The sequence below is a fragment of the Chanodichthys erythropterus genome, chromosome 16 (genome assembly GCF_024489055.1).
Source record: "Chanodichthys erythropterus isolate Z2021 chromosome 16, ASM2448905v1, whole genome shotgun sequence".
In the NCBI taxonomy this organism is placed as follows: Eukaryota; Metazoa; Chordata; class Actinopteri; order Cypriniformes; family Xenocyprididae; genus Chanodichthys; species Chanodichthys erythropterus.
This window is the reverse complement of record NC_090236.1, coordinates 38,665,954-38,677,935: the sequence shown is the minus strand read 5'-3', so window position 1 is coordinate 38,677,935 and position 11,982 is coordinate 38,665,954. Positions and strand designations below refer to the sequence as shown.

General features: G+C 35.6%; 1 protein-coding gene across 1 annotated transcript; it reads left to right on the top strand.

Moving 5' to 3' along the window:
- The first annotated feature begins 223 nt into the window (after nt 1-223).
- On the top strand, nt 224-5,715 carry myl13 (myosin, light chain 13). The gene is made up of 7 exons (XM_067362310.1): nt 224-340; nt 1,857-1,884; nt 2,962-3,111; nt 3,185-3,358; nt 4,745-4,822; nt 5,154-5,186; nt 5,343-5,715. Exons 1-6 carry the CDS (start codon nt 239-241, stop codon nt 5,180-5,182), a joined length of 561 nt encoding a protein of 186 aa, XP_067218411.1. The 5' UTR covers nt 224-238; the 3' UTR covers nt 5,183-5,186; nt 5,343-5,715.
- Nucleotides 5,716-11,982: the final 6,267 nt, after the last annotated feature.

The following is an 11,982-nucleotide window of genomic DNA, read 5'->3' as shown; positions in this document are numbered from 1 at the left end:
TGTACAGATGGACCAGAGAATCTATTGTGAGAGAACAATGTGTCTCAAATAGAAGCCTTAGCGCTTGTCCTTTTACGGCCTTCCTCTTGGTATCTGGCACCTTCTTGGGACAAAAGGGGGCCGGACTTACCTGCTACTCCGAGGATAAAGTGTCGTCCCGCAGCATGGAGTCCTGTACCCAGAGTGTGTCTGACCCTGTGCCGTCTCTGTCCCTCTGTGTTGCATCGTAACCATCAGCATGGCCCCCAAGAAGAAGGAAGAGCCCAAACCAGTAGCTGCACCCAAACCCCCAGAGCCCGAGCCTCCCAAGGAGCCGGAGTTTAACCCAGCCGAAGTCCAGGTACCAGTTGAGATCCACTGCAAGAGATTGAACGGATTTGTATTTTCATTTATGGTGTCTAGTCTGATTAAGGTCTTTGTTCGTTTGGTTTGCACTGAGCAACAAGTCTTCTTATTCTTCTGTTTCCCTATTATTTATGGTGAAGGATGAAGTGAAAATAATAGCCTAATTATACCATCATTCCTGCTGCCAAAGACTTGCATCTGAGTTTTACTTAAGGTGGACTTCCTGAGGAGAAATATTGCCTACTCACAAAGATTACCACTGGTTTCTTTATTGTCCATGCGCTATTTTAAGCAAGAGCATTCAAAAAGACAACCTGCTGTTGAATAATGGCTGTTAATGCCAAATGATCTCTCCCGCCGTCTGCCGATCAGCTGCGTTTGGCAGTGTGTCGTGTACATATTTGTTTAATCTGCAGAGCTCAGAACTGATTTGAGAAGCCATTTGCATTGAACTAAACAATTGTCAGAGTTTGTTTTGTTACCATCAGAGAACTTCTTTCCCACATCCGAGTGTTTTAGCAACTTGCATTATTTCCACAAGATATATATAAATAAATACACTAGACTCAAACAGATCATCACTTTCTGTGCAGGTCAAGTAGTTTTTGCTAGTGAAATGGTGGAAAGTTGAGAGTATGACAACAAAAGAGATTTTAGTGGTCAACATTGCCACCACATTTCCATAGTCTGAAAATTTGGGGTTAAGAGAAGCCATGATATATGTTCCAAACCATTGAGGTTTGGGCCACACAATGTGATTTTGATTATGTTACCCCAGAATGGACCACCCAAACTCTGAAGCAATTTCCAATCCATCTACAGCTTTTGTTGAGAACAAGCATGTCAATCGACTAGAACACGAGAAGCTCTTATTCCTGAGAATAATCTTTTACAGCTCCTCTATAATTTCCTGCATCCAGTGTCATTGTTTTTGTGATTGGTTGTGCCTCAATGGGTAATATGCTTTAATGCAATTCAAACAAACAGATACAATGGCACTTAATGGCAGTGAAGCATTAATAATAGTTTTGGGATGTAAATCTGTTCAATTATCTTTGGCAGGACAAAATGCAGAGTTACAACTCTCATGTAGTTGTATTGTTAGGTCATAATCTTAACTGTTCCCTCAGTAGGGCTCATCTTTTGGCATTTTTTCATTTACTAAGGCCGTAAAAAGCATCTTGTCAGCGTCATGTGTCCGCGGCCTTCAATCACTGTCTAACCCTGTCGTTAAACAGTTTGTGCTGAGATGACAAAAGGGGTATCGGGTGAACACACGCGCCCAAGGTTGGCCATAAATTCTTTTGGACAATGCGTCACAGGACAAACGGGGTTGAGCTTGAGTAACCAGAGACATCTGACAGCCGTGATGAAGGACAAATACCACCCGAGCATTAATAATCACATCTACCGCATCTAATCCAATTATAACCTCGTGTGTAATTTATTAAACTTCAGAGTTTTGTATGATTATTTATTTATTTTCTTTTTTTTTTTCTTTTTCTTGGCAGATTGAATTCACCGCTGAGCAGATTGAGGGTAAGTCAGATTTTTGTATGCATTATGTTAGCATGTTAAATCTATTTAATATATCTTACTTAAGGATGTTGCTGATTCTGTTTTCAGAAGTTTTATTCTCTCAAAACAAGTAAAGTCTTTAGAGTAAATGTATTGCTTTTAAATGATGTTTAAAACAAGACAAAATACTGAATAATGAAATCATGACTTGACATAATCAAAGTAAATGTCCTGAACTTAATATTTATGCTGGGTTAAAAACAACCCAAGTTAGGTTGAAAATGGACAGAGCGATTGGGCTGTTTTAACCCAGTGGTTGGGTTACATGTTTGCCCAACCTGCTGAGTAGTTTTATTTAACTCAACTATTGTTTAAAAATTACTGTATTGCTTGCTTAAAATGAACCCAAAGTTTGTTGGAAATTAACATTTATTAATATGTTTAATTTAATAAGATTATTACTTAAACAATAAACTTTTGTTAAATTGCTTATTAATAAATGTTCACCTTTTGATTATTATTGTTTCCTCTAGTAATTATGTGTCTGATTTTTAATTTCCAACATATTTTGGGTTCATTTTAAGCCAGACATATATATATATATATATATATATATATATATATATATATATATATATATATATATATATATATATATATATAGTCATTTTTAAGCAATAGTTGAGTTAAATAAAACTGCCCAGCACGTTGGGCAAACATTTAACCCAACCGCTGGGTTAAAACAACCCAATCGCTGGGTTTGTCCATTTTCAACCCAACATGGGTTGTTTTTAACCCAGCATTTTTTAGAGTGTATATTTTATCAAATAATTTAGCCTGTAAAATTGCAAGAAAATCAAAGCCATACGTCTAACCAATTTGTGTTCCAAATTTGAATGTGATATCCTAAAAATTGAGACACTAAAATTTTTAAACTACCATTTCCATACTAAAGCAATGTCCGATTTCAACACAGTTTTCACAGGGGGGGTTTGAGTGTTTGAGCTGCTGCTCCTCACTCCACATGAGCAGCGTGGAGGTTTTAGGTCTGTTGGAGCCTGAGAAACTGATGATGTCCCATTGTCTTTTTCTCTGCAGATTTCAAGGATGCGTTCCAGCTGTTTGACCGGACGCCAACCAACGAGATGAAAATCACCTTCGCTCAGTGTGGTGACCTGATCAGGGCCTTGGGTCAGAACCCCACCAACGCTGAAGTTCTGCACGTGTTAGGCAAACCCAAAGCTGAAGGTGAGACCCTGACCCTCTCAGACTTCCACTATCTATGAACATAAGCCCGACTGTCCACTCTGTCCACTCTCAGATATGCAAGTGAAGATGCTGGACTTTGACCAGTTCCTGCCCATGCATCAACACATCTGCAAGGCCAAAGACCGTGGCACCTTTGAGGACTTTGTTGAGGGCCTGAGAGTGTTTGACAAAGAGGGGAATGGAACAGTGATGGGTGCTGAGCTCAGACACGTCCTCGCTACTCTGGGTAAGCTTCAACATTCATAATAATAATAATAAAAAACTGCACCTGTTGATGATATTTAATTGTCTTCTATATAAGCAAATTCCTGTAGTAGCTGCAAAGATCTTCTCAGCTAACAGGGAACATTCTCTGAACTTTAACTAATGTTCTTTCAAAGTTATGAACAAACATTCTTCCAGTAACATTAATAGAACGTTCGTTAGTTATCCAGTTTTATATATAATAATGTTCTCAAAACATTAGCACAAATATTTATGCATCATTCATAAAATGTTTTAGTTTTACATTTTTCTAACTTTTTTTTTTTAAATGTAACTACTCTGTAAAAAAAATAGTTTCATGATTTGTTATGCATTTTTTCTTTTGTCAAATGAACTTCAATAATTAATGTGGATCAGATAACATAGTATTTTGAGTTTCTGTTGATTAAACCAATCGCCCTTGTTGTATGAACTCAAATTTTTAATTTCAATGAACTCAAAATTTTAAGGCAAGCAGGAAATTTACTTTAAGTTAAACCAACAATTCTTTTTTACAGTGTACTTGTTTTAGAACATTCAGAGAACATTCAAAAGTAACATTCCTATTATGTTTGAAGAAAGATAAAATGGAATGTTCCCTTAACGTTCACATAACCAAGAAAAACGTTTTTAATTTTTTTTTTAAAACATATGTTTGTTAGCTGTTTTTTTTAGACTTTATATTGGGGTAATATATATATATATATATATATATATATATATATTATATATATATATATATATATATATATATATATATATATATAAACATATGTTGTTAGAACATTTTACTAACATTATCATTAAGTTATGAAAATGCTATTTCTGTTCTCTGAGCATTCAGAGCCTCCAGTTTTAAAAAAAAAAAAACATTAAAAACGTTTTTCTTGGTTATGTGAACGTTAATGGAACATTCCATTTTATTATTTTATATAAATACCAATATATTATATTGGTTATATATATATATATATATATATATATATATATATATATATATATATATATATATATATATATATATATATATATATATATATATATATAAAAACTGACTTATTTGTCATTAAAACAATGTCAATTTACTTGAGAAGCAAACTGAGCAAGATATTAAAAATTGCTTTTAGAGATTTCATTGAATCATGACAATTACAAAACAAATTTAATTCCTCAAAACCATTCTTAATACATTGATTCTCAATGCAAACAAGAGAGAGAGCACACTGTGACACTGCATAATAAATCGTAATAATAATTAATAAATTGAGACTGCATAATCACACAACATGGACACAAGAATCAATCCTTTCAGGTCAGATGATGATTTAGATCACTGTAGTGAGAACATGTGTGTGTTTGTTCTCGTTAGGTGAGAAGATGAAGGAAGATGAGGTCGAGCAGCTGATGGCTGGACAGGAGGATGCAAACGGCTGTATAAACTATGAAGGTGAGCTTCTACACACTTCTACAACTCCATCATCTGCTGTTCAGCTCTTTCATTCAGTGTCAGCATGTCCACGAATCCATCAACATCTGTTATCAGTAGAAAAAAAAGAGAAAAAAAAAAAAACCCTAATGAGAATAGGTGTTCTCTTCTCCACTAGATGGCAATGTTGACCCATCTATTACAATATTTTCTGTGAAACGCAAGAACTTGGGATACTATACCCACGTGATTTTGTTTAAAAATAATAAAAATATCAACACTTGACTCAGAATAGTACTAAACATGCACTAGCACAGAATATTAACATAGATTTTGTCTTTTTACCCCACAGCTTTTGTAAAGCATATCATGGCTGGCTGAACAGGTATGAGAAATCACCTGTTTGTCTTGAATGCATTTGTGCTATATTTTGTTATATTCATCACTAAGTGTTTAAAACTCTGTAAAGCACCTTGAGGAACATCTGCATGTGCATTGAGTATAAATATTGATTATTTTATTTTTTCCCCTTATTTTTCAGATGATCAAGACACGTCAATTAAGGATACAAAATGATGCCAATGTTATTTCATCGTTGTTCTTTTGTAAATGAAAACCCGTGCAGGTGTTTTCTGCTGTGGGTCCACTGTCCTCACTGTCTCCAGCTGTCTCTCAAATGTTCCTTTTTGTATGGCTTCAGTCTGTTGAGCCAAAATGACTCAATCATGCATCACACCTGTTCTTTTTGTGAATACAATCAGGTTTATTAAATGTCACGCTTGGTTTAAACAGCCTCCTCTGAATCCTTTTCATTACACTATTCCTAGAAACCACTTGAAAAGAACTTCATTTGTCAAAAGTCAATGAATTAGCAACAGCTGGATGTAGCATTTTTGACAAGACAAACATGTCAATCTCTGACTAACATGTAATTTATTTAAGCTACGAAATAAACTTTATTCTGTAAAACAAGTATAATAAACTACACAAAAAGCATTTCAAATGTATCCAGGATGTTTTATAATTACAAAACAAAAAAACTGAAACACTCCTTATACACATTATCATTTCCGTAAAAACACTGACTTCATTAACATCTCTGAATACTTCATTATTTCTGTCATTTATTACTCACCCTCATGTCGTTCCACACCTGTAAGACCCATGTTCATCTTCAGAACACAAATTAAGATATTTTTGATGAAATCTGAAAGGTAGCCTATATGATTCGTCCATAGACAGAAATATAATCAACACTAGACATCGTTAAAACAGTTGATGCGACTCCATGGATCTGACTTGGCACACTCTGGGGAATTTGGAGACTATCCCTGCATCCCAATGTTCATACTATCCACCCTAAATAGTATGTGAGATTAAAATAAGTGTGTCCCAAAGCATAGTATGTTGAAAAGAGTATGGCAAAAGTCCCCGGATGGTCTACTATTTCCGGTAGATTTTCGAAGTGTGGATCCGAGCACACTATAGAGGCTAATATTGCCCACAACCCATTGCGCATTGGACGAGGATTCAGTTCAGAACTACAAACACGAGTAAAAAGTGTTAAAAACTACAAAACATGGCGGATATATGCAATCGACGCTGAGAGGTTTGAGTGACTAATAATCAGTTTAACCTGATAGAAAATATATATGTAATGTTACCCGTGTTATTTTTCATCTGCAAATACCAATGTGGACTTTTATGAAGATCCGATAATATTAACTTTTAAATGCATCATTATGCATTAATATGAGGACAGTTCTCCACATGAAAGACCCGCGACTGCAGATCAACGTGCTGTATTTCACTCCGATACGGTAGGAAATTAACTAAATGAAATGTGGAGGATGTAAGATGATTGACAGGCCAGTTTACGGTGACAGGATGCGACAGAGAGAAAAGACGCGATTGTATGACGTGATAGTATGTCCCAAAGCTTGTCTACTCTTTTATTACACACTCAAAAGTAAGTACTTTTTGTTCACAGAAAGAGTACATACTTTTAGGGCGTAGTATAAGTAGGCGAATTGGAACGCAGCACAAGTCAACACCTCAAACTTGTTGTTGTGCTCCTCAAACCATTCCTGAACCATTTTTGCTTTGTGTCAGGAGCATTATCCTGCTGAAAGAGGCCACAGCCACCAGGGAATACTGTTTCCATGAAAGGGTGTACATCATGCAACAATGTTTAGGTAGGTGGTACGTGTCAAAGTAACATCCACATGGATGGCAGAACATTGCCCAAAGCATCACACTGCCTCCGCCGGGCTTGCCTTCTTCCCATAGTGCATCCTGGTGCCATGTGTTCCCCTGGGAAGAGACGCACACGCACCCGGCCATCCACGTGATGTAAAAGAAAACGTGATTCATCAGACCAGGCCACCTTCTTCCATTGCTCCATGGTCCAGTTCTGATGCATGACCCTGTCGCCGGTTCACCACTGTTCCTTCCTTGGAGCACTTTTGATAGACACTGACCACTGCAGACCGGGAACACCCACAAGAGCTGCAGTTTTGGAGATGCTCTGATCCAGTCGTCTAGCCATCACAATTTGGTCCAAATCAAATTCGCTCAAATCCTTACTCTTGCCCATTTTTCCTGCTTCTAACACATCAACTTTGAGCACAAAATGTTCACTTGCTGCCTAATATATCCACCCACTAACAGGTGCCGTGATGAAGAGATGATCAGTGTTATTCACTTCACCTGTCAGTGCTCATAATGTTATGCCTGATCGGTGTATAATACAGTCTCTCTCTCATCTATATATTTAGGTGAGAGAGAAAGACTGTATTATCTAAACAAGGCACTAGATGGCAGACATGCATCAAAGATAGAGAATCAAAGCTGTAGGCCACTCTAAGGAACTGAATTTGCAAAAAAAAAAAAACACATTGTAAAAGAACCTCAAACTGGTTTAATATCTGTTTTAAATGTATTGTCAAAATATTACAAAATACCAAATATTCTGCTTACTGAAATATGATTTTCCCAGCATCAAGCAATCATGTTGGGCAGCCTCCAAATAAATTTCCCTTAGTCATGTATCATTATACTATATAAAATCAAGCTCAGGTGAAACAAGATCACATAATAATACTATAGCCTACTGGAAAAAGTTGTCTCAGTCTCAGAATGTGAGATGTCTTTGCATTAGTGAGTTCTGCACAGAAAAGTGTGCCATCTGCAGTTTCACAGCCCAGTTTCCATTATGTCAGATTTAGGTGAGTCCTCTGTGATCAAGAGAGGGCATTGACATTTTCACTCAAAGTCAGCACAGCAGGGTTCAAAGCACATGGACGTGTCTTTAAGTTGATGGCCAGTTTAATATGGCGGAAACATGCTATTAAATGAACAAAGACTTGACGGTGCGGATGAAAACATATAGTAATGCCTTTGGACTTTGTTTCTAAGGAAAAACTGATTATTATTAGCATCACAGATTTATGCCGCAGTTCTGAATTCAATGCTTTAATAGATATAACATCACGCTAGAGAAAATACAGTCTGCCTTTTAGCCCTTGTTGACTCAAAGGATTACAGTGAATAACCTCCTTGTGTGTTTGTCAGAGGAAGATGTGCATCATATACATGGAAAAATGCATAAATACTGTAAACAATAGAACATGTGGAGAATATTAAACGTGACATTTCTTGTTTCGAGGTGTCATGTCAGATGTATAACAAAACTATTGATTGGACAATGGATAATTCAACCTGACATTGCATTGTCAGTGCTGCGGTCACAACTAATTGAGAGATTATCTGTCTGCTTCTTGGGGTCTGAAGTACAAGAGAGTAAACAATAACAAGCTTTAAGAGCTTCTGATGTAACCTGAACAATATCATGTTCTTTTAACGTCTAGACTGACAATATGTTTTCAAGTCTAAGTCTGTCATATTAACAAAATTGTACCCAGATGTTACTGATGTCATTAAGCTGATGTTCTGCTGCTGTCTCTGTTGTCTGGGTCTGGGATGAAACACTCGGGGATAATCCACCAGAGTTTTTAATCCACGCCAGTTAGGCTTTTGCGGTATGTTTGGGTCACTGAGGATGAGTCATTCTCCCGAGTCCCAGGTAATGCTGAGGACTAAAATAGGTTTCTCATGGCATGATCCCTTAAAGAAAGAAAGAAAGAAAGAAAGAACAGTCCTCTGTAATAATGCATGTAGTTATCACAAGCCATTAAACACATCAAATATCTTGTTAAGGAAAATGCACTGCTTGAGATGTTTAAAGAACAAATTTATGCTCTATTTGTTGCCTGGCCAAGAAAAACTCAGAGAAATCAGCGTATGATTATATAACTTGACACTTGCCCTCCGGTTATCCCGAGATTCGTCAGCGCTGAGCATCTGGATGTGATTTTCTTATTTGTTTTATTTAACATAATTTTGCAAACCAGCATTAATCTGTTGATTTGGACCAATTTGCATTAATGTCAAGGGGAGTATAATGCTTTGTATATTGTGTAAAACAAATTGTACAAGTGTTTTTAAAATGTGAGTTTGGGGAAATGGGATTTGGTGCATAAACTGAGATGATTAGCTGGTGTGTGTAATGTAGCATGTGATATCTGGATGGTGTTTCAGCGAGTGCTGTGTTTCATCCTCATGTTCTGACTTTTATATATTTCTGGTACCAAAGACTGCAATGCTATATGTGTAAAAATAATAATATAGCAAAAGTAATAATATATCTTCTCTTCGTATTCTTTTATATGACTCCATCAAAAACAAGTATGCAAACCAAGATGTAATGCTCTGGACACAATGGAGAAATACAGAGACTGTTTTCCAGACTAGAAGAGTATAAAGTTGTTTCTGTCTGCGGAAAATGTGAAATTTCAAGATTATTTGCATGTATACAGTTCTTATACTGTCATTGGCATCTCTAAAACCCATAACATTTTTTGTGAAGGACATTTTGCTTATATAATAATCAGTTTTCACAACTGTTTCAACTGGTTATGTTACTGTCAAGTATATTTGTGGTATAAAGGGTTTCTTAAATCCAGCACAGGACATCAGTGTGATGTAAAGAGGAACTAATGACTGTTTCTGAGTGCCCACAATGTTTTATATTCAAACAGAGCAGTAATGTATATTGTTCACATCTTCACACTTTCAAAATTTTAAGGCATTTGGTCTTTTTTTCATTAAATTACAGAACATAAATTATATGCAAAGTATCATGGCAGACAATTAATTAATCAGGCAAACAAACAGAAAACCTGGATTACAAAAAGCAAAATGAACATCAAATATTCTTGTCTTTGGCAAATATACAATATTAATTATGAGCAGAAAAGTTCACCCTCTATACATAATTCACATAATTCATCTGCCCAACTATTTGTAAAAGTAAAAGTTTACTTCTTTTTATTCAAAGGTATAAAAAAAAAATCATGTATCAATATACACTCTTAAAAATGAATCATTTAATCATTGAAATCATGGTAACACATTTCTAAGTTGTTTCAAACAGAGTTTGATTAATCAGTTCATGTGAAAATTATACTTTCCTCATAAAGTATAAAACTATTTACATATTTGGAGGACACACACACAAAATGCACGTAGACGATATGGTGATACAATGGTCATGTCATTATAATTATTATATTATTATTATATTAACAGAGACAACAAGGTCTCTTCATTTTAACTGGACAGCAAAACATTCAGTTACTGTATGTCTTGCAACTTGACAAATATATTTTCAATAACAGATTTGGATACACAAAAATGATCTAACTATTTTGGAAATCACATTTTTTTTTTTTTTTTTTTGCAAATGGAATTAAACTTTATGAAACTAAAACCATAAAGAAATTCAGTATTTTACAAGTCAATGTTTTGAACAATTTATATAAATTGTAATCTTTGAGACCTAAAAAGATTTCTTGTCCTTTGGTGGAAACATTAGTATGCCCTTATATCAGTCCCACAAACAAATAAATAAATAAATAAATGACTGATATTTTAGAAATTGCATGATCAGCTGATGTGTACAAAGTTTTGTTTTCTCGTGAATGGCCTAGGAGAAGTTTGAAAAAAAGTTTTTTGTTTGTTTTTTAAAGAGTTAGAATGGTGGATAAACTTTATAGAAAAAGACATATACATTTTTAGGGCTTGACACAAATATTCAGATGAAACTACTTTAAAGCTAGCATGCATGGAGAGAGAGTTAGGAGCAAAAATGTTGCTTATTATTATTGCAGATTCTCACAAGATTTGGTTCACAGCTTCATTTTGCCACTATGTACATGTCACTTTTCATAATGGTCGACCATTCTGATTTGGCATTATTAGCTGCTGAAATTTGGCTGCAGGAGGTCATCTTTGTTAAATTGTCAGTGTGATATTCAAAGAATATGCTTGTTTCTGACACCAATAAGTTGAAAATTAAAATGCACAATTTTCACTTGATTGGTGAAATGGCTGCTAAGTTACAAGCATATTTTGTCATTGTTGTAGCGCCCCCTATGGCCGGAATTTGATGCAACTTGGCATACATCCTCAGAATGTTGTGTATCCAGTTTCATTAAAGGGATAGTTCACCCACAAATTAATATTTTGTCATCATTTACTCACCCTCAAGTTACTCCAAACCTGTATACATTTCTCTATTTGTTATGTCAAATTGTAAGTTCATTAAGATCATGCCACATTTTATGAGTGATCACTGCAGAAATTCTAATATTTCAAAAGTTTCACAAACTGTATCAGAAACCGGGCAGTTTCACAGTCAACAGTCCTGATATTTATGGCTGCGCTGTCCTCAAGCCGAATATGGAGCCCAAAGCCCAGATCTGACTGTACAGTAGCTCCGAGATATTGATACAATTTTAAAGGGATATTCTTTGTTGAGAATGAGGATGATGTTGGTTATACTGAGGTAGTACAACACAAGAGGTCTAAGAGGTGAGGGCCTTTTTGGTCCTTGCAGGCTATTATAGGTGTTTTATTTCCACTTGGACAAAATAGCTCAACCATTGAATGCTCTTTTGGTAGGAAATGAAGTTTGGTGGACATTGAATCAAGTGAACTGTTGCATGTTAAATGTGGGGCAAAATCTTACTCAAGCCCCTAGTGGCTCATACTAATTTTTCCTTGCCTGATGGATTGCATACAGATATCAGTCATTGGGGATTTGGTGTCCAGGATGGATA

Coding starts and splice junctions, on each gene's coding strand:
- myl13 (XM_067362310.1), top strand. CDS start 239: ATGGCCCCCAAGAAGAAGGAAGAGCCCAAACCAGTAGCTGCACCCAAA. Junction 1,885..2,961: donor CACCGCTGAGCAGATTGAGG/GTAAGTCAGATT, acceptor TTTTCTCTGCAG/ATTTCAAGGATGCGTTCCAG. Junction 3,359..4,744: donor ACACGTCCTCGCTACTCTGG/GTAAGCTTCAAC, acceptor TGTTCTCGTTAG/GTGAGAAGATGAAGGAAGAT.